Raw genomic sequence first — 23,572 nt, forward strand, 5'->3', positions numbered from 1 at the left:
TTTACCAGCTGAGCTACCAGGGAAGCCCAAATATGATTCAAATCCAAAGGCAATTTTAAAAATTAATAAACTCAATTACTTAAAAACACAGGGAAAATACTATAAAGAAAGCCAAAACAGAAGCAACCAAAGAGAAAAGTATTTTCAACATATATCACCAAGGGCTAATATCCCTAATATATAAACAGGCCATAAAAATTGAGAGAAAAAAAAATCTAAAAATCCAGAAGAACAAAATGAGCAAAAGATATGAGCAGATGATTCATTTAAAAAAAAACATAGAAATAGCCCTTAAACATTAAAAATAAATTCAAATTCACTAATAGTAAGAGATACCATTTCTCAACTGTCTAATTGGCAAAAACGCAGACGCCTAACACCAGGCTCTGCAAGTGAGCTTGTGCTGAAAGGCATTCTCACGCACAGCCCCTGAGAAGGCAAACGGTGTGACCCTGACGGAGAAGAGTTTGGCAAAACTGAACAGAAGGCCATACATACTTACCTTTTGATCCAGTGATGCCCTATGCAGGAATTTACGCAAAGACACAACTCCAACAACACAAAAACACACACGTACGAGCTTATTCACTACAGTGTCCTCTGTAATTTACAGAGTATGGAAACAACCAAAATGTCCACATTAGAAGGCTGGGTAAATAAAACACAGTAAAACAGATAAGAACATGTAGAGAAAATGAACGCGGCTTCCCGGGTGGCCCCCATGGTAAGGAATCTGCCTGCAGTGCAGGAGACCCAGGTTCAACCCCTGGGTCAGGAAGATCCCCTGGAGGGAAGCAGGATGATGTCCGCAAGCTGATACGGACTGATTTCCAGTCCGTAAAAAGATGGTAAAAACAGACACAGTAAAATAAAATTTAAAAATAAAAACCAAAAAAAGCCAAGTGTAAAAGGTATATGTAATATGCTACCTTTTTTCACAGGGCAACCTAGGAATCTACTTACAGGGCAACAGCAGAGACGCAGCAGAGAACAGACTCGTGGACCCAGGCTGGGGGGAAGGGAGGGCGGGTCTCACTGAGAGAGCACCACGGACGCCTGTACGCTACCATAGGTAAAAGACATAACCAGTGGGGGCTTTCAGTATGACTCAGGGAACCCAAACTGGGGCCGTCTAACGCCTAGACGGGCAGGAAGGGTGGGAGGTGGGAGGAGGTCCAGGACGGAGGGACGTGTGTATGCCCGTGGCCATCTCATGTTAGTCTACGGCAGAGGCCAACAGTACTGTGAAGCGATCATCCTTCAATTAAAAATAAATGAATTTCAAAATAAATGAAAACTCTTTATTATAAAGAGAAACAAACACCTAGTGAAAAGTAACTACTTAAAAACGAGTAGGAAATCGCCTGGCAACCCAGTGGCAAGGATTTAGTGACTCGCTGGTACTCTCAGGGCAGGGGCCTGGGTTCAATCTCTGGTTGGGGAACCAAGATCCCACAAGCCATGCAGTGTGGCTAAAAGTAAAATTAAATTAAAAAAATAAAAACAAGAGTATATTTAAGTTTTCATAAACTGAAAACACATCAAGTTTCTAAGGAAATCTGTACAAAATATTAAAATACATTCATCTTCAAAAATTCTAATTGAACAATGAAAACCCAAGAAACAAAGGGAAAGTCATATTTGATAGCCAACTTCAAAAGCATGGAGAGCAAGGCCTAGAAATCACAGTTCCTATAAGTATGACATTAACTCAATATAATGAGAGGAAAATCTTTACCCAGGAGATGGTGGAATTCTGTGCATAAGACAGGATAAACTCAGTGCACACTGCACCACACACAGTGATAATTTTCTTAAATACAATTCTAAAGTTAGAACATAGTTGAAAAGCTATAAAAATATTCTGAAAAACAGATAAAAACATGTATATATATGGAGGAAGCCTGCCCCCATGTCATATATAAAAGCAAACTTATTCTTGTTCACTCATGAGCACTAATTACTTTATCCAAGGCAGAATATTTTAATTAAAACAAATAATCAATAGTATACTTCTCTTGTAAAATCTAGTTAATAAATTTACTCTGCTATGTAACCATAATGTGTCTAAGATAGACTTAAAATTAGTGACAGTATCTTTCTATGGCTTGTGGAACTCTTCTCAAAAGTCCAGGCTTTTGAAACAGATCTGAGCAGTGTCTCTACATTCCGATTCTCCTTGGGAAAGAAACAGCAGATGCCGTTGTCAGAATTCCACCATTACCATGGTTCACGAGCACCATGCTCTAACTCATCTGCTGGACAACGGCGCCATCCAGACACATCGTGACCAAACAAAATGCAACACGAGGGAGACAGGGACCCTATTCTGGGAAATTTATAATCTACGTCAACACTGAGGTTTTATTCACTGGTTAGCAAAATAAAATCAAATACTTTCTTCAAGTGTTCTATAGCTACGACTCTACTTCTAGTGTAATGACCAGAAAAGACTTAAGTAGGACTTTATTAGGTCAATTAGCAACAATTATCACGGGAGGCTAGTACAAAAATTAACTGATAGCAATGCTTCCACCTACATTAGACCTAAAATAAAACTACACCAAGCTCTGCAAGGTAAATGAAGAGATGAGGTGCCTAATGAGGAAAAAAAATTAATAAGAACTCAAAGAAGTAAAGACCTTAATTAACTAGTCCTATAGAAAGTAACCAGAGAAGGCAATGGCACCCCACTCCAGTACTCTTGCCTGGAAAATCCCATGGACGGAGGAGCCTGGTGGGCTGCCATCCGTGGGGTCGCTAAGAGTCGGATACGACTGAGCGACTTCACTTTCACTTTTCACTTTCATGCATTGGAGAAGGAAATGGCAACCCACTCCAGTGTTCTTGCCTGGAGAATCCCAGGGACAGGGGAGCCTGATGGGCTGCCCTCTATGGGGTCGCACAGAGTCGGACACGACTGAAGCAACTTAGCAGCAGCAGCAGCATAGAAAGTAACAGAGGACTGTGGCCAAGAGAACAGGCTCCGGAGACAGACGTGTGGGTCTGGGCTCCCGCAGCCCCGCTCACCAGCTGTGACCCTGCTGCGTCAACGCACTTCCCTGCACCTCAGGCTCCTCATCTACAGACGGGATAACAACAGTGCCTCTCTCCTAGATCCGCTGTAAGAATTAAACTGCTTTAAATATAAAGTTCACATAAAATAGCTCAGATCTTAGATATGACACTGAGAGCACAAGCAACAAAGAAAATTTAGATAAAGTGGACTGCATCAAAATTTAAAACTTCTATGCTTCAAAGGACACCATCAAGAAAATGGAAGAGCAACACACAGAACAGGAGAAAATTTTTGCAAACCATCTGATAAGGAACTTGCATCTACCACATAAAAGGAAGTCTTACAACTCAATAATAAAAAGACAAATAACCCAACCAAAAATAAAGCATCTGGGGCTTCCCTGGTGGTCCAGTGGCTGAGACTCCCTGTTCTTTACGCAGGGCCCAGTTCATTCCCTGGCCAGAGCTAGATCCCACACGCTGCAACAAGGAGCCTCGTGCCACAACTAAGACCCTGAGCAGCCAAATAAAGAAACAAACAAATGTTTTAGAAAAAAAAATAAAGGCTCTGAAAAGACGTTTTTCAAGCAAAATGTACAAATGGCCAACAAGCACAATGAAAAGATGTTTGGTACCATTAGCTGTAAAGGAAATCAAATCAAAACTACAAGGATGAAGAAAATTATAATTCAAAAAGATGCATGCCCTGCGATGTTCACTGCAGCACGGTTTACAATAGCCAGGACATGGAAGCAACCTAAATGCCCATCAATGGAGAAATGGATAAAGAAGACTGTGGTACACATACAGCAGAGTATCACTCAGCCATAAAAAAGACCAGACCGCCTGCAGCGACACTGATGGACCTGGGCATTCCCACACTGAGTGAGTGAGGCACGAGAGAGACGAATAAAGGGCACTGCTCACATACAGCGGAGGACGTGTGGCACCCACTCCAGTGCTCTCGCCTGGGAAACCCCAAGGACGGAGGAGCCTGGTGGGCTGCAGTCCATGGGGTCGCACAGAGTCGGACACAACTGAGCGACTTCACTTTCACTTTTCACTTTCACGCACTGGAGAAGGAAATGCGACCCACTCCAGTGTCCTTGCCTGGAGAATCCCAGGGACGCGGGAGCCTGGTGGGCTGCCGTCTATGGGGTCGCACAGAGTCGGACACGACTGAAGCGACTCAGCAGCAGCAGCAGCAGCTTAGATACAGAACCTAAAAAAGGGTGCAAATGAACTTGTCCCCAAAACAGAAGTAGAATAAAACAGATAACTAATACAGACCTACTGTACAGCACAGAGAACTGCACTCCATAATGGCCTGTTATGGGAAAAGAATCTAAAAAACAGCAGACTTTATGTAGTATATGTATAACTGATTCACTCCGCTGTATACCTGAAACTAACACAGCATGGCAAATCAACTATACTCCATATATATATACATCTAATATGGCAAACTAATGATATTTTACCATTACTAAATGTACACAAATATTTACAAATACAAATGAAAATCACATTTACATTTTAAACAAGCCAAAAAAAAAAAAAAAGTACAAGGAGAATCCACTTAACACTAATAAGAATAGCTATAATCAGAAAGATAACAACACCCAGACTTGGGACTCCAAGAGCCCCGGGGACGGTTGCACGAAGCTGGCCAGGAGAGAGGACCGGACTTGGGTTTGTCCCACTCCACTCGCAGCCTCCTTGTCGCCTGGGTTTAGGTGGCTCCCGCCAAGAAGGGTGGCAAGAAGAAGGCTCCGTCCACCATCAACAAGGTGATGACCAGAAAATACACTATCAACCTTCACAAGAGCTTCCACAGAGGGGCTTTCGAGAAGCGTGCCCCTCGGGTATTCAAAGGAATCCTGCACTTTGTCATGGAGGAGGTGGGAGCTCCAGGCGTGTGCGCTGACACCAGAACCAACAAAGCTGCTGGGCCAAAGATCAAGGAACGCCCCATGCTGTGTGAGGTTGTCAGAAGACATACGAAGACTCACCACACGAGCTCTGTATGCTGGCTACCTACGTATCTGTCACCATCCTCAAAAGGCTACAGATGATTACTGTGGATGAAAACTAACCAGTAATTGTCAAATAAAGTTATAGAACTGAAAAAAAAAAAGAGGAAAGATAACAAGAAGCATTGATGAGGATAGAGAAATTGAAACTCTCACACACGGCTGCTAAGATTGTTAACTAACACAACCACCTTGGAAAACAATCTGGCAGTTTCTCAAATAGTTAAACATTTAGCTACCCCATGACCCAGTACTTCTACTTCCCAGGCACGTACGAGAACTGCAAACATGTCCACGTAAAAAATTATACATGAATGTTCATAGCACCATTACTCCTTAACAGCCAAAAAGGAGAAACAACCCAAAAGTCTATCCGTAAGGTGAAATGTCATTCAGCAAAATCAAAACATGAAGTACTGACTCGTGCTACAACATGGACATTGCAGACGTTATGCCAAGCTAAGGACGTTAGTCACAAAAGACCACAGTTGTAGGATTCCATTTACACGAAATGTCTGCTGCTGCTACTGCTGCTAAGTCGCTTCAGTCATGTCCGACTCTGTGCAACCCCATAGATGGCAGCCCACCAGGCTCCCCCGTCCCTGGGATTCTCCAGGCAAGAACACTGGAGTGGGTTGCCACGTCCTTCTCCAATGCATGAAAGTGAAAAGTGAAAGTGAAAAGTGAAAGTGAAAAGTGAAAGTGAAGTCGCTCAGTTGTGTCTGACTCTTAGCGACCCCATGGACTGCAGCCCACCAGGCTCCTCTGTCCATGGGATTTCCCAGGCAAGAGTACTGGAGTGGGGTGCCATTGCCTTCTCTGAAGTGTCTAGAACAGGCAAATCCAGAGAGAAGAGCTGCTGCGTGGGGTACAGGAGGTCAGGGAAAGTGGGGGGTGACTGGGGTGATGAAAAGTTCCAAGACTGAGGGTGACACACCACTCGGGCATACAGTGGAGCCTCTGTATGTTTTAATGGGTGAACTGTAGGGAAACTGTTAAGAGTAAAAAAGCCCCTTGGACCAGTACTCTGACATTGTAAGTGCAAACTGCTCACTTTTATTACAGGAGGAAGAAACTTCCGTCAACATGAAAATGGGAAAACCAAATTTGAGTTAACTGAATTGGACAGAAAATCATTTCACTGGAAACAGGGGCTGAACGTTCACAAAACACTCAGAAATGACAAGAAATAACAGTGTGACCCCACGAAGCATTCTGCTTCAAATGCCCATCAAGGGCTCGGAAGCTGAGCGGTGAGAAATGGCTGGAGGAGAAGCCTGGTTTGCTCGTGTTGGTGCGCCCCACCAAACAAGCACCGGAGCCAGTAACCAGGGGCTGTCAAACTGCTCCTTCCAGCCCGTGAAATGTCTGTGCGGAAAGAGGGCAGCAAAAACCCTGAGACAGTTTGCTTCAAACAACTCACCCATTGAAAGCTCAAAAATTAAAAGATAGTGATTCAGTTTCAGGCTGGGTTTTCTATGGAGCCAAACAAGAGAACACCAGCCGTCGAGAGGCAGAGTCAGGGCAAGGCTCCCCACCAGCAGGCTTCCCACCCACACATGTGCCAGGGTTTAGCGGGCAGAAGAGATGAGCCTAAAGTCTGAGACAGGAGATGCTGGCGAGTGAAGAGAGGGCGCAGCCAGCCCTGGACAAAGGCCCCGCAAGCAGAGGCTAGAAGGTTCCTGGTGAACTGGAGTGGCCTGGAGCGTGAGGGGGTGGCAGTTGCTGCAGAATCTCAATCTCTCCTCGCTCTTTCTGGGGAGGAGAGGCCCAGGCTGCGTCCTTCTTGCCTGGAACCAAGACAGAGGGCGCCCTGGGGACACCAGACCCCGGCTCTGCGGCCAGCCTCAAGCTCTCCCACGGGACCCTGACATGTGCCTGAACAACAGCGCCCACAGAAACACCCCCACTTCACTCTCAGCACTCAAGACTGAGTTTCAACCTGATACCACCTTATCTTGAAAAGTTGCAGAAGTAAAACACATGACATTGTTCCTTTAATCTCAACGTGTGACTGATTTTTCTGACATCGCTAAGCTCTTTCTACCTAGTAAAGCATCCGGTTCTCCCACAAGTGAATCCAGGACTTCCTGTCAGGCAAAACTAGCCGGTGTGGCCTCGATAACTTCTACTGGTCAAACACCAACACATCTAACACTGATTTCATTGTTCATCGATTTCAGCCAGGAGGTGCAGGAGTGTCCTTCAGCTACAGAGCCCAACCTCAGCTGCTTTCTCATCAGCACCTCGGGTCTCCTGAAAACACCACAAAGCATTTGCTTCCCTTCCTACACATAGGAAGGGAAACACTTCCACAAACTCCATCAGGGAACATCAGCCTAGAGGAAGAATGCAACACAAATGTTAAAACAAAGATCAACAAACCTGAAGCACTTTCATCTCAGAAGCAAGATACGCAATGAGATGAGGGAAGGTGTGCTGGCCACAAAGCACGTGTAAGCATGACCCCCTGATTTCTAGCCTTCAAAGGATGGGAGGGTTTTCTTTCTTTTTTTTTTTTTTATGACTCTTTGTTCATCGTTTCCAATTAAGCCAGAAAATAATAGATCTCATTTTGAAATAATTATGCACTGCAATAAAAGAGACTTTTGCTATATTAATTAAAGAAGACATTAAGAGAGGAAAGAAAAACCCACCTCTGCAAAAAAAAAAAATGCACAATGTCTTTCCCTGTTAATACACACACAAAATGCAACAGAGAGTTCAAATTCACACTGAGAGGAGCGTAAGCCACAGAATCAGAGCAGAATCACGACTTCAAAATTAACTGGACAGGCATGCTCAGGGCATTCAGAGGATTTTAAAGGCACACTGCAAATCATTCACTTAACCATGCTGGAGGAAGGGCTTCCCTCCCGGACAGACAACATCAATCAATAGGGTGCCCCATCAAACAAGGAACAAACAGCAATCACATTTGTAACTGTACTGATTTAAAGTTACTTAAATCAGCACGTTCCAAAGATCACAATCCAGAAACTGAAACCATTCATTCACACCACCACGAAACAAGCACTTTAAAAAAAATTACCGAGAGACTAAGCACATAGATCATGTACCTGGGTCAATGAGGACTTCCTGGGCCCCTGGAAGAAAGAACAGATTATGACCTTTTATCTGAAAAACAAAGCCACTTTTAAAGATAACTACTAAATCACATTTCATAATTCACATGCCCTCGAAAAATCTGAGACACTTGTGTCTGATCAGAAAAACAATTCTGAGTAACAGTATGTTACAATTCAATGCCTTTATGCTTTAGAAGGAAAAAAGGAACGCTACTGGTTCTCATACCCTGCACAAACTGTAACGTACCTCCCTGTCTGCCTCCCGCCCCACTTTCTAACCGCACGCTCCCCGACTCTTCTGAAACAAGCATGACAATTTATTCCCTCAAATCGGCCAAATGACAGATGTGAAAGTGAACTACCAATTTATTTGTGTAAATAAATGCCCACACCTTGGTCTGGAAGAGAAAGGTATCAGATGGCTACATGGAACTTATTTCTCCTTTGCTGACATCACACACACACACACACACACACACACACACTCTCACACACACACTGAATTACTGGACACTTCACAAGTTGAGGATTTCCAATTTCTAGAAGGCAGCTCTGTAGTTAGTCTACAACACGAAACTGTTAACTTCATTAATTATCAAGAAGGCTTTGAAAGCCTTGATCATCTGCTGAATCATCCAAATATCAATGAGACCCAGTTAGCCTTCTCCATAGAACGCAATTTCTCACGATGGCGAGTCACACCCTAAGAGGCACTGGATCCAAGAATTCTGCCCATCATCAGCTCTGACAGTTTTTAAACACATTAACAAGATTCACAAAGCTGTGTCCCAATAACATAGTTGTACTGAAATAGCACATGTATTCAACTGTCCACACAGAGAACAGCTCCCAGGACACTACTTAATAGCCACTTTGTGTATTGCAATCTTTATTTTTAAATGCAGACTAAAAATCACTGCAATCCAGAAGCCACCATTATAATAAGAAACAGGTGCTTTCTATCGTTGACACTGACTATACACCAAACACAACACTTGACCGCCAACACGTGTGACTGTCAGGGCAGCCCTACAAGGCAGGTGGGGATGAGAAAGCCTTCGGGGCAGACGGACTGACGGACGGACGGGGAGCCAGGGGAGCTGCTCCATCGCAGCCCCCAACAAGTGCCACCAGGTCTGCAACGAGAGGGTACTGGCTGCGGGGAACCTCGGGGAGTTTGGGATTTCAACATGGTGCTAAAAATGTCCTGTTCACTGAAAACTCTGATCAAATATAGTACCCTGTGCCACATCCTTTAAATAGGAGACCTTTTTTTTTTTTGATGCCTCAGAGTCATTATCACAATCATCAATTACTCAACCCCTCAGGGCGTCCAGGGATGAAGGGGGTCCCATGCTAACTGCACTGAGACTGCAGAGCTTTTCCGGCTGTTTTATGAAGTTTGTAAAAATCTTTTTATCTCATGACTCACCCAGGCGGTCAACCACCACTTCTTACTGGTGTGAATGTACCACCTGAAATGACCCTTTTCTGTCTTTTAAGCTAATTCATCTAATCCGATCTTTTCAAACAAGAAGCTCAAGCACAAAAAAATGGACTGCCTTCTACCAGCTGGACTTTAACTGGACTCCCTGGAAGCTCTTTCCTTTCATTAAGCCCACTTCTAGGTACATGACAGTCTTCTGATTGGTGGGCTCTGCTAACTGATTATCTGGGCTACTCAGAAGCTTCTCATCTTATGTCCATGTGTGAGGGGGTGTGGAGATAATAATTGGCACTGTCTGAAGAAATCACAATGAGAAACAGGACATCGTCCAGCCAGAGCTCCAGGGGTACCTCAGTGTGCTCAGGAATTATATTATCAGCATCATCCACCCCCAATGGACAGGTTTCACATTAACCAAACTCGAACAGACCTGCTGCTTAGACTACGAAAAATGAGGGTCACGGTGCATGGACCTGGCTGAGACGCAGCTGTGAACGCCCGTGTAACTCTCCCTTTCCCACTGTTTCCAGGCTGGCCGATGGACAGGCGCATGTACAGATCCACGGACGGGCTGAACGCTGAGAGCCTGGAGCCAGACTGCCGGGGTTTGAGTCCCAGCTCTGCCGCTTACCAGCTCTGTGACCTTGGTCAAATCACTTACCCTGGCTCTCTGTGCCTCAATCCCCACATCTGTAAAATTGGGATCATAATCCACCCCACCCCACTTGTTTGTTGTGAGGATTAAAGAATTAAAGTAGCGTCTGTAAAATGCTTAGAAAAGCAGGTAGCGCACGTCAGGTGCTCAACAAGCGGTGCCTATGAAGCGTGCCGCGCATGCGTGCTGAGCTGGATCCAACTGTTTCGTGACCCCATGGGCTTCGCCCTCCACACTCCCGACCTCTGATCCACGGCCAGCCCTCCTCACACAAACGGGCCGAGGAGTGGGCTCGGGGAGTTTGGGAGACAAGGGGGACACGGGAAACCTTCCTTTGCCCAGGTGCTGGCCACGCTCGGGAAGCGCCCAGGATGCTCAGCTCCATGACGTGACGGTCCTGAGCACGGCGGGGCCAGGTCCCCTCACGAGTGCCCGCTGTGACCCGAAGCGGCCTCTCCAGCCCCAGGACACACTATTAAGACACCCGTTTCCCCGAAGCCCTGAAGTGCACGGAGAATGAGGCCTTATCAGTAACTAAGAGGACATTTCCTCCACCCCCTACACTTTCGCCCCATCTCTCAGTTGGCTGGTGGAGAAAACAGGAGTGTAATTACTGGGTCCACCGGAGCCCCAGCATGAATTAATTAGCCAAAAATGGCGCGGCTTAATGTTCAGGGTGACTGTACAGCGACCTCATTCCGATGCTGCTGCTAAAGTATGAGTACAGGAACTACTGACCTTCTTCAAATATTTTACCCATTTCTTAATTGGATCTTTCATCATAAAACCAGCTTTCCCTGTTTTAATTCCTTCGTAATTGCTAAAGACTGTAAAATGATGGCTTCATACAGCAAGAGCTAAGGGTTTGTGCTCTTTTGAGAGAACCACCATGCTAAACACTTCACATAACTTCTAACTCTCACCATTCTACAAAGCAGGCAGGAGCATCTCTATTTTACACACAAGGGGGAAACTCAGAAAGAACTGACTCAAGTTGGCATGGCTAAAGGGGTAGCATGTGAATTCAACCCAAGTCAAAAAACTACCCTCCCTCCTACACCAACCAAATCACCTCCCACTGATAAACGCACAGCAGCAGGTTCAATACTCGGGGAGCTCAACACATTTTTCTGCTTTAAGGTGCTCCCAGGGACCACTTGGTTTATAAAGTCGTGGCTCGCTGGTTTCTAATATTGGAAGAAAAGTCCAATTTTGCCATTGTTTGCACAGCAAGCCTGAAATTTTCACACTGAGATGACAGAATAAAAATAAGGTATAAATAACTAGAATAATTCTTCCAGGTAACCAGATATAGTGGACAATGTGCTATCCTGAAGCACTAAACAAAGTCAGATTAAAGGACTGTCAGTTAAATCTTCCAGACAGGAAAGTGAAGACTTTTTAAAGGTGCAGCAGCGCCACCTATGGCCCGAAAGGCTTTCTGCACAATAAAGGATTAATTAAAGGTTTTCAAAAATAGGAGACGCAGAGCCTATAACTAAAAGCTTAGATACTAATAGCACACACTGAACTCTGCTTCAGGGGAGGGAATGGAATTCAGTACTTAATCTAAAATTGTTAACATTCCTGAACATAAACAAAAGACACAGGCTCGTGGAAACTGATCTTTGAAGAAGAAGGAATCCAGTCCGGCCTCTTCACCTTACAGGCGGGGAGACTGAGACCCAGGCCCGTCCTTCCAGCAGTCAGCTGTAAAGCTCTGCGCGTCCTCGCGTCCCGTGCTGGCTGAGACCCTGACCCGTCCTTCCAGCGGTCAGCTGTAAAGCTCTGCGCGTCCTCGCGTCCCGTGCTGGCTGAGACCCAGGCCCGTCCTTCCAGCGGTCAGCTGTAAAGCTCTGCGCGTCCTCGCGTCCCGTGCTGGCTGAGACCCAGGCCCGTCCTTCCAGCGGTCAGCTGTAAAGCTCTGCGCGTCCTCGCGTCCCGTGCTGGCTGTACCAGCTCTGTACTCATGAAAGGCAGGTCTGCATGCTTCCACAAGCTGGTAATCTAAGTGTCTGGCAAAACACTTCCCAAAGAGTAGCAGCAGTATAGTGAAAGTCGCTCAGTTACGTCTGACTCTTTGCGACTCCATGGACTACAACCCAGCAGAATCCTCTGCCCATGGAATTCTCCAGACAAGAAGACTGGAGTGGGTTACCATTCCCGTCTCCAGGAGATCTTCCTGACTCAAGGATTGAACCTGGATCTCCTGCATTGCAGGCAGATTGTTTACCATCCAAGCCACTCCCAAGGAGTGGCTACAAATCATACAATTTTGTTGAAATAAATCAAATATTTATTTATATATTAAAACACTATGAGCTCTACTTTTATTCTCTCTATAAAAGAAAAATGACCGATGTCAAATCAACATTTTGATTACTTAAAACCTATTAAGCGTACAGGAAAAAAATCAAAATTTTAACTACCAAAGAATTAAGCTTATTCTCTGAAAGTAATCAATAATGATTTTCTAAGGGTCAATGCCTGAGGTCAAATTCCTAGCAATTAAGAGATTCTAGTGAGCGACTTCCCCACTCCAGTACTCTTGCCTGGAAAATCCCATTGACGGAGGAGCCTGGTGGGCTGCAGTCCATGGGGTCGCTAAGAGTCAGACACGACTGAGCGACTTCACTTTCACTTTTCACTTTCATGCACTGGAGAAGGAAATGGCAGCCCACTCCAGTGTCCTTGCCTGGAGAATCCCAGGGACGGGGAGCCTGGTGGCTGCCGTCTATGTGGTCACACAGAGTCGGACACGACTGAAGCGCCTTAGCAGCAGCAATGGATGATCACACAGCAATGTGGATTATGAGGTGTAAAAAATGTATGTTCTGCACAAATAATCTTCAAGTTCTTCAGCTTTAGACAATTTAGCTAGTCCCTAGCTAAAGGAAGGCACTCATTACATCAAAACTTCCTACTGCACTAAAAAAAGAAGTAACTGAATCCTTGTCACTTTAAGTCACATTCATATAAAGTATATACACAGTGAATATTCATCAGTAATGCAGTTGATCCTTCTAAATGATCTGTCATTGTGACAGCAAGTTTTTACTGAACATCTCTTGGGTGCTTAGTACAAGGTGTCTGACTCAGTCAGACAGGGTAAATAACATTCTTCAAATTTCACAAATGAGGAAATATACTTAAGCCATAAAAAAAAAAACCATCTTGCATATTCATCATAAGGAGAGAAAACAATAAAAATTTAACTTTCCCTCAGCACTCAGTGGTTTAATCCTTTCTTCCATACTACAGACTACATAAAACCAATTCAGTCTTTACAACTTTTCCTTTCAACAAGCCTCACTAGCTGGAATCAAGATTGCTGGAAGAAATATCAATAACGTCAGATATGCAGATGACACCACCCTTATGGCAGAAAGTGAAGAGGAACTAAAAAGCCTCTTGATGAAAGTGAAAGAGGAGAGTGAAAAAGTTGGCTTAAAGCTCAACATTCAGAAAACGAAGATCATGGCATCCGGTCCCATCACTTCATGGGAAATAGATGGGGAAACAGTGGAAACAGTGTCAGACTTTATTTTTTTAGGCTCCAAAATCTCTGCAGATGGTGACTGCAGCCATGAAATTAAAAGACGCTTACTCCTTGGAAGGAAAGTTATGACCAACCTAGATAGCATATTCAAAAGCAGAGACATTACTTTGCCAACAAAGGTCCGTCTAGCCAAGGCTATGGTTTTTCCAGTGGTCATGTATGGATGTGAGAGTTGGACTGTGAAGAAGGCTGAGCGCCAAAGAATTGATGCTTTTGAACTGTGGTGTTGGAGAAGACTCTTGAGAGTCCCTTGGACTGCAAGGAGATCCAACCAGTCCATTCTGAAGGAGATCAGCCCTGGGATTTCTTTGGAAGGAATGATGCTAAAGCTGAAACTCCAGTACTTTGGCCACCTCATGCGAAGAGTTGACTCATTGGAAAAGACTCTGATGCTGGGAGGGATTGGGGGCAGGAGGAGAAGGGGACGACAGAGGATGAGATGGCTGGATGGCATCACTGACTCGATGGACGTGAGTCTGAGTGAACTCTGGGAGATGGTGATGGACAGGGAGACCTGGTGTGCTGCGATTCATGGGGTCGCAAAGAGTTGGACCTGACTGACTGAACTGAACTGAACAGAACTTTTCCTTTCAACAAGCCTCACTAAAGAAAAACGAATGGTAGGTCTGCATGTTCAAAAGCCCACTTCTCTTTTGCACTGTATTCACTTGCAATGTTTACTTTTTCGTGCTTACAGAGTTAAAAATTCCTAACTTTTTAGGTCATTAGCTGAGAATAAGACATTTGGGAAAATACACAATTTTAATCTATGCTGCTCCGTCTCGTGTTCTCACAGGTCTCTCTTCTTTGAAGCCTCATCAGGCTGAGATCACTAAAGCCAGTCATTTATGAACACACTGCAGTCTGGGAAGCCAGTCAATGGGAGGCGGATTAGAGGAGCAATTGAGGACGCACACTGTGGTCGCCCAGCCTGGTTCCAGCCGCGAGTCTGCCCCTGAGAGCGGCGTGATTCGGACCAAGTGACCAAATCTGCTTAAACCTCAGTCCCTCGCCTGCAAAAAGGAGTTACTGATAACTACCTTCAAATACCTGCTATGGGGTAAAACCTCAGGAAGCAGTTAGCACAGCCTGGCTGGGGGGAGGTGCCAAATGATTCCTGGCTGTTTTGGTGATGATGCTTGCTGTTAGTAATTTAAGCTAGTCCAAAAAGGAGGAATATTTGTAAGTCAATAAGCATTTCCTTTTGGACTGATTGTACAATGTCCTATTGATTTTTTAATAAAGCAAGTTTTGTCCATTAATTATAGGCTTAAAGCAAGTTTTGTCCATTAATTATAGGCTTAAAGGGACAAGTCTCCAGAAAAACAATGAGTGGCCTCTAAACTCTGAATACAAGAAAGTGAAGTTTTGTCAAAAAAAAAAAAAAGGCAACAGAAGGAGAATTAAAGTGAAAAGAGGGACTACAGAATGCATTTTGAAACTAAACTCAATTTTAAGGGGGGAAAAAATCCCTTTTCTCAGGTGAAATCTTGAAAAGTACATAAAGCGGATCTGAGATGTCTAGAATCTTTTAACTTTATTCATGGATTCATATCACCAAGTCTTAAAACTACTTGACAATCAACAATAATACTCCTGATATATAACAGCCCAACATTCATCCAGGACTGGCTCGGACTGGCAGGTCCTTTGCACGTGTCTCGTGTCTCATTCAGACTCACAAGGACCCGCTGAGGGAGATACAACTATCATCTCCCCCATCTCACAGGCAGGGAAACTGAGGCACAGAGATTAAACTGGCTCCAGGTCACATCGGCATTAAATGACATCTGTATTTTCGCTGCTTTGCTGGTGAAGAAGGAACCTGAGACAGAATTCAAGGAAGAATGTTAAACAATCACACTGTCTCATCTTCATCTCAAAGAGTAGATCCGTAAACTCCCGGTGTAAGATGGGGCTACAAACTGAGTAATCTTGAAATCTGTAACCAAGATGAAGCAGCATGGACATGCATGCTCATGATATCAAATCCGTGCACAGCTCTGGGCCCTTTACTACCTGAAAGGCGGTGAGACCATCTCCTGTCTAAACAAGGGCAGTGTGGCTTTTCTGCTCTCATCCGAGCCTCACTGGGTGATCTCCTCGGACTGCCTCCAACAATAAAAAGTTCTCAAGTGCTGCACACCATGCAGGGCTAAATAAAGACTTTTCTCTACTGCAGACAGAGCACTTTTCAGGTTTAAAACATTTTTTTTACCTTTATTCAGCAGTAAGAGAGACTGAAACATTACCCTAAAAGGTCTCTGGAATCTCACTAGTCACGCAAGTGGCACAGTCGTACCACATTTTCTCTTTAAATCTCAGGGAAAGAATAAAACAAAAGGCATCCCCAGAGAGAGCAGACTCTCCACAGAGAAGAGAAGACAGCTGTCCCCTGGGTTGGAGATTTAAGCACTGGGCCACTGGTTGAAATGCCGAAATCTTGTCACAGAGGCAGCAGTTATAACAACACGGGAAAAACATAGGTGGTGAGCACCGACCAGAGGCGTCTCCGGTCAGAACCGGAACACAGGCAAGTGGGGAGCAGAGGCCTTCTAGACCTCAGATTTCATCACTTCACCTGCTTTACCCTCCTCTCTAGTAACTGAGACCCCACTAGACCCATTAAGAACGGTCTGGTGAAGGACGATAAAACATCTTCGAGAGCCATCAGAGCTTTATCTAAGCATTTTGACACAGAATTCAGACCAAGTGGCTACACAGACTGACTCATAAAGGTGGTCTCCGCAGTCTTTGCTGGTGTCGGGGAAAATGGTAAAACTGAGGGGAAAAAGAAATGTAAGACATTTCCCTTCCAATACTCATCAGCTGTCATGGGGTTTCTCTTTGGGGGTTAAAAAAAAATTTTATAAAAATCTCACGGATCAAAAAACGCCTAGTAGCTTTATGTATAGCCTTGACCTCTGCATTCTGTTACTATCTTCGTGACCTGTGAGGTAGCACAACTACATCCTCAATGTTTATTGCAAATTCATTCACTAGGAGTCAGAAGGGTCAAGTTCACAGAACAAGCGTCTGGGGGTCTGCTCCTCCAAAGACGATTTTTTACTCTCTCTAGATGCTAACAAAACATCAGCAAATCAAACTTCACTGATTAAGAGAACTCCATCAACCAGGAAAAAAAAAAAAAACAGCCCCTGGTCCCTCAGTTGGCTGTTAAAATTGATATCGAGGACTCGCTTCACCAAATACCCAGAAACTATGACAAGGACCCAGACACAGAACTTCAAAGTCGGTCTACCATGAAATTTCATGCGGCTGCTCCAGAAATCAACCCATCATCGCAATCCATTAATATCATTCAGTAAGACTCAATAAGATCAATACATATTTTAACAGGATCAGAAGACAAGGTCTCATGTGCAGGATTTCTGACTCAGCAGATTCTACTCTTTATTCAAACAGCAGGCAGGCTTCACTCAGAGGGGACTGGAGTGGATTGCTCCTGCTTAAGGACGGTGACAGGGCCCGGCACAGGGCAGGAGCGGAGCTCACCTGGACGATGTCTGTTGGCCGCTTCTGCAGGAAGGGCGCTCCCCGGGAACCTGCGAGCTCCAGCTTTACCGCCAGTTCCACCAGGGTAGTGATAGATGACCGAGGCCGAACACAACCCTTCCAGGGCAGCTGGGCATTAAACAAAGGGTTTGGTTAATAAAGTTAGCAGAATGATGTGAGCAATTTGATGATGTGGAAAATGCCAGTTTCCCCAAAACATAGGTCAAACCTACAGATGACTGGTTTTGTTACAAACAGGACCAGGGCCCCCATCACGTCTAGCAGGCCTGGGTCGAGGCTGGCAGCACAGAAAGTTCTCGTGAAGCTCAAGGTCTCACTGAGGGGCTGAACACAAGCCAAACAGGCGTTCATTCATTCCTTTAACCAGCAGTCCGGCTCACACTGTGTGGCAAGCGCTGTGCTGGAGGACGACACTGCAGATGGACGGAGCAGGAAGTGCCCCGCGCCAAAAGGATCCTTGAAACCATACCAGTGGACCGTACCGCAGGAGCAGAAGAACACCTCTCCGCATCCCTGACCCTGACAGCACCGACCCATCTGCAGCAAACACCTGCAGGCATCTCCTCCTCGGAGGCAGCCGGGGCCACTGTGACGTGCCCACCTTCCACCGCTGGAGGTCACACCCCAACAACCTGGGCTGGGCCACCCGCCCCACAAGTCCTGTGCAGTGAGCGTCTTTATCCAGCAGCTCAGAGGTTCTCAAACTTTTTGGTCTCAGAACTCCTGGATGCTTTTTTTCTGCAGGTTACATCTACAGATAATTACCGTGTTTGAAAATAAAACTAGAAAAAGATTTAAATATTTACGTGTTCAAACCTTTTAGAAAAGAATAAGCCCGTTACATGCTAAATTTCAATGAACAATAACTATGTTTCAAAACAAAACTGCATGCTGGAAGGGTGACACTGTTTTGCATTTTTTACAAATTCTTTAATGTCTGACTGGAGACAAGTGTGCTGGATTCTCACACCTGCTTCTGTGGTCAATCTGCTGTGACGTCACACGTCCTGGGGTCCCTGGGACACCCCCCTGTGTGTTTCTGAGGGACCCAGAATGAAAAAGGCCACAGTGGCGGTGCCCCTACTCACGCCGCCTTCACGGAACCCAACGGCCGTCCTCACTAGGTGGGTCGGGGGCCCAGTGGCGTTCTCCGGGGGCAAGTGCCTAAGCTGCAGCCCTACTCCACCAGCCCGGGACAACTCGTTACAGACCTCTCCTTCAAGGAGACAGGAAGACTCCCATTCGCCATCCCTCCTGCTTAGTCCTCTACCAGTTTCTCATTTTTCCCCATCTCTTCCTTCTCTTTCCCTATCTCCTTTAAGAAGCCAAATTACAAAATTCAAGTCCATTTTAAAATTTACATTTAGTGTGTTCTATCCCTGTGTTAGTTGCTCAGTCATCCAATTCTGTGCGACCCTATATGGACTGTAGCCCGCCAGGCTCCTCCGCCCATGGGATTCTCCAGGCAAGAATACTGGAGTGGGTTGCCATTCCCTTCTCCACGTGTGTCCTATGGGACGCCACTAATCTTCTATTGAAGAACTTCACAGCTTCCCTCTGACTTGTGTTTACTGTAAGTGGCTGACGGGCCCTCTGAACTGCTGGCCTCTTCCAGGAAAGAGCCCTGTATCAGTCCTCACTGGCACTGCACTCATTTAACAAGCATTTGTGGAACACCTACAACTCGCTAGCTGATGGACACATACAGACCACGCCTCCCACTCCCGCCTGCAGGAGACAGTCCCTGAAGGACAAAAACATGCTAACAGGCAGCCCCAGCATGGAAAGTAAACTCCATGCAGACGGGATTCTGTACAAGACCCACTGCACCCACTGCGTGGAGGGGTCAGAAGAGGCTGTCCTTTGAAGCAGCTTTTAAAGTTTTTTTAGTTGAGATACAATTCCCCCAGTCAAAAGCGTACAATTCAGCAGTTCTGTGCGTTCACTGCTGTGCAACGCTTGCCCTGCCTAATCCCAGAATCTTTCCATCTCCTGAAGAGAAAGCCCACTCCCGTTGGCAGACCCTCCCCATCCCCATCTCCCACCTCCCCCGCCTCCCCCGCTCCCGGCCCAGGCAACCAGTTATCTGCTCTCTGCCTCTAGGTCTGCCTGTGCAGACATTCCAGGTCATCAGAGTCATACACTGTGCAGCCTTTTGTGTATGGCTCCCTTTACTCGACATGATGTTATCAGGGTTCGTCCGTGTTGTGGTGGTACACTATCTCACTGGTGTTTATGTCTGAATGGTGTTCCACTATATCCAAGCACCGCATTTTGTTCATCTATTCATCAGCTGACAGATGAGGTTTTGAAGAATGAGTGTAAGAGATGACTAACGTGGGGAGTGGCATTCTAAGCGGAGGGCAAGATGTGCTTTAAAAAACTGTCGTTTAGTCACTCAGTCGTGTCTGACTCTTTGCGACCCCATGGACTATAGCCCACCAGGCCCCTCTGTCCGTGGGGTTCTCCAGGCAAGAATACTGGAGTGGGTTGCCACTTCCTTCTCCAGGGGATCTTCCCGCCCCCGGGATAGAACCCATGTCTCCTGCAACTCCTACACTGGCAGGAGGACTCTTTACCACTGAGCCACCAAGGAAGTTTTAAAGAATAAATAAATAAAAAGTAAAAAAAACAAAGCAACAAGCAAGTTCAGTGCATCTTAGGGAGAGTTTCCATCCTGGATCCAGCAGGACGGAAATGCAGCCGCACGTGGGAAAGGGCAAGTGGAAAGGTGAGGCGGTCACCCCGAAGATTCCCCACTGCAGTCAGCTCAGTGGACAGCTTCCCCGCCCTCACCCTATGTTTTTAGAGCCATTTTTCCAAGGTTTTCTCTTTTCCCAAATATCAGTTGCTACCATGGTGTATGTGATCATCTTCACCAGGTCCTCTTACCTCCAAGCCACAAGAAGTCATTCACCGAGCGGAGCAGCTCCACCGACATGTGGTAATGAACCAGGGAGTCCTGCAGCATCCCGGCCTGCAGGCACAAGTCCCCCACGTGCTTCCGCATGCGGCCCTGGCACCGCTTCTTGTAATGTCTGAAAGGTGAGGTGAACGGAAATGTATCACTGCCAACGCCCGGATTCGGCCCCCAAAGCACGCTGGCTAAGCACTATTCAACTCTCTCACTAAAAAAAAGCGCTAAGAAGGCAACTTTACGCTCTACGGTTGAAAGCCAGCCACCATCATTGTCAGTAATATAAGCCAAGTTATTTTCTAAGCGCAAGAGAGTTCATGTATTTCCTGTGGATAATATTAGAGGGGGCTTTTCCTTTTCAAATTTTCCAATCACAACATTAGCACAAGAAAGTTTGTTTCGGCCTTTTAAAAAAATCAATTATCTTCCACGTTCTTAACTTCAAACCTATTATTATTTTATAGAGAGAGCTGTGCTGCATATTACAAGCCAACTGTTTGGCTTTTGCAAACAAGACCTTTATCTTCACGAGTTCAGAGCAAGCTTTAATGCTGCTTTGAGTGGTGGGACCCAGAATACTCGCTAACAGCTCTTTAAATATTGGCAAGGATGTGCTACTAAATAATGCAACAGCTTCTAACTCCATATCAACTCAGAAACCAGAGAAACCATACCAATATCTCACTTCTTCATTTTAAATATTCCTGTTCTTTTGAATATTAAATTTCTTTAAAGGTAAGATTTCTTTTCAAGCAAAACAGCAGCTATATTAAATTTCCTCTCGCCAAGAAAGCAATCTGATCAAGAACTTAAAAACCCCTATGTTAATCCAAAAGATGTGAGGCTTCTGGCTAAATGAATGTACAGATCCCAGGACAAACTTAAACCCCGTCCTAACTCTGGAATGGAGCTTTTCTGTTCCCAACACTGGCTGAACTAAGATCACCACATAAGGCAGAGGAGAGAAGAGGAACGTGAGCCTGACCCCCACCTTTCTGCCAGGACAGCCCCCGTGGACAGGCCTCCCCAAGGAGGGCACTACACCTACCCCACCCACCAGCCCCAGCAGACCCGCATCGCCCCACCAGCCACCTCAACGGCCCCTCCTGTGTTCCAACGCCCCTCCCACTCCGGAGCACCCTCACCTCCACCCTGCTACACACACACACACACACACACACACCCCTAGAGGGGCCTCACCTCCACCCTGCTACACACACACACACACACACACACACACACCCACCCCTAGAGGGGCCTCACCTCCACCCTGCTACACACACACACCCACCCCTAGAGGGGCCTCACCTCCACCCTGCTACACACACACACACACACACACAGGAGCACCCTCACCTCCACCCTGCTACACACACACACACACACACACACACACCCCTAGAGGGGCCTCACCTCCGTGCCTGCAACACACACACACCCACCCCTAGAGGGGCCTCACCTCCACCCTGCTATACACACACACACACACACACACACACACACACACACACACACCCCCCTAGAGGGGCCTCACCTCCGTGCCTGTGACATACACACACCCACCCCTAGAGGGGCCTCACCAAAGCATGCGTCTGGTTAGGTCCCCCCCCACTTCAAAGCCTTGCAAGGCTCCCCAGTACAGCTCCAGCCCCCCTCCCCTGCCCCCTGCCCTCCCGAGCTTCCCCAGGGGCCTGGTTCTTCTGCCAAGCTACTACCCACTGGCCATAGGGCTCATTCTGACTCAGTTTCTCAAGGAAGCCTTCCCTGCCTCCAGCCTCTGCACCTGTGGGGCCTCTCCCTCCCAAAGGTGGGCAGCGCATGGCCCATTCCCCGTGGTGTCTCCTGTTCTAAACAGAAAAGGATGCAGCCTGCAAAGGCACACTCGCCTCCTCCGCTCACATGACTGGGCTCCTAACACGAGGCAGCTTACAGACCCAACCACGACACTGACTCAACAGATTCTGAATTACACTTTTTCTTAAGAGACTTTACTCCTTTCCTGTTAGACTAAAATTTGCTTTAAAGCATCCTGTCTTACCTCTCTAAACAAAGTAAATCATTACATCTCTGAAACTTACAAAGGTGCATGTCTGCTGTAGCAAAATATAGCCCAGGACAGTTTCAAAAATAAACGGTGCAGTCACTGCGATCAGAAAGAGCTGGCTTTGAAAATACACGATTTTTGCAAAAAGAAGTCATCTAAATATGTTTATGGTATTTCATATAAAGGTTATATGATTCAACACAACAATATAAAATATTTTGAATTATATAAAAATAGAATGAATCCTAATATTTGGGAGAAAGTCTCCAAAATGCCATAAAATTCTAGCATAGACGGACATAAATTATTTCACTCTTGGGGTGCTGTGCGCCCCAAGACTGGGCCATCTCGAGATTACAAGCAATCCTGTTCATAATCCTTTGAAAAGACAGTGGGAAACACAGAAAGGAATTGAGACAATTCTATTTCTAGTCAGCTATGCTGTGGGCAACCAAAATATTTTACGCCAATTTTGGCAGAATTTACAATAAATTCTCCTTCCAAAAAGACATGGATCCTTTCTTTCTTCATGGATCATTTGAAAATTATGTCAGGTTTGGTTTTTTTTAAGTCTCTCTGGAAGTTCAGAGTTCTTACAAACACATTATTAGCATTGTTACACTGTGTGGCCACCGCTCATGGATATGGAAAAACAAAACACACGGGCAAACAGTATGACAAAGAAAACCACATGAGGCCACAGCAACAAATAAATGTAAAGTCAATGCAAAATGCAAACATTCAAAACAGGTTGTAATTTGTTGTAAATTTTAAAACTAATGGTGACTTTTAAAGCCATGAGCAACAGACCTTAGGCAAAAATGTGAATATGCTCTAAATACTCCAAAGACCGACTCATGTTATTTCCTTATTCTTAACGAGTTATTAACACTAGGGCTAAAGGAACTGGAATTGAGGATTGATAGAAAAATTAATAACAACCCAATAAGCCCTCAGTCATAAAGGCCTCAAATCAATCATGGCTAAAGCACAGCCACAGAGCTGCTGGCCTCCCCAGATAAAGCGAGATGCTTCCTTTCTGGAGGCACCTAACATAGCTATAAACACTGCCAAGGAGACGCTCACACCACACTGAACACTGAGGCCAAGTCAACTCAGTACACACCGAGTGATTCCCATTACTTATGATCAGAAAGAGGAAGAAAATGTGTCGTATTTGTGTGATCTGGGTACTACTTACATGGCTCGTGGTACATTCTAATCCAAAGTCCAATTTACTTGCAAAGAAACTACATATTCAAATCCAAAGAGA

General features: G+C 45.6%; 1 protein-coding gene across 8 annotated transcripts in view; it reads right to left on the reverse strand.

The window, feature by feature from the left end:
* Nucleotides 1-23,572, reverse strand: part of TRAPPC9 (trafficking protein particle complex subunit 9) — a 406,815-nt gene that overhangs the window by 347,692 nt on the left and 35,551 nt on the right. For 4 of the 8 annotated variants that reach the window (XM_086337447.1, XM_086337440.1, XM_086337443.1 and 1 more), the window contains 3 exons: nucleotides 20,231-20,376; nucleotides 17,318-17,446; nucleotides 8,132-8,158 (listed from right to left, as the gene is read on the reverse strand). In XM_086337447.1, coding sequence (XP_086193573.1) covers nucleotides 8,132-8,158; nucleotides 17,318-17,446; nucleotides 20,231-20,376 — 302 coding nt within the window. The remainder of the gene's footprint in view (nucleotides 1-8,131; nucleotides 8,159-17,317; nucleotides 17,447-20,230; nucleotides 20,377-23,572) is intronic. The other 4 variants (XM_086337441.1, XM_086337445.1, XM_086337444.1 and 1 more) reach the window with 1 other exon arrangement.

The sequence above is a fragment of the Bos grunniens genome, chromosome 14 (assembly GCF_055505025.1).
Source record: "Bos grunniens cultivar Pamir isolate PY7600 chromosome 14, Bosgru_T2T1.0, whole genome shotgun sequence".
Lineage (NCBI taxonomy): Eukaryota > Metazoa > Chordata > Mammalia > Artiodactyla > Bovidae > Bos > Bos grunniens.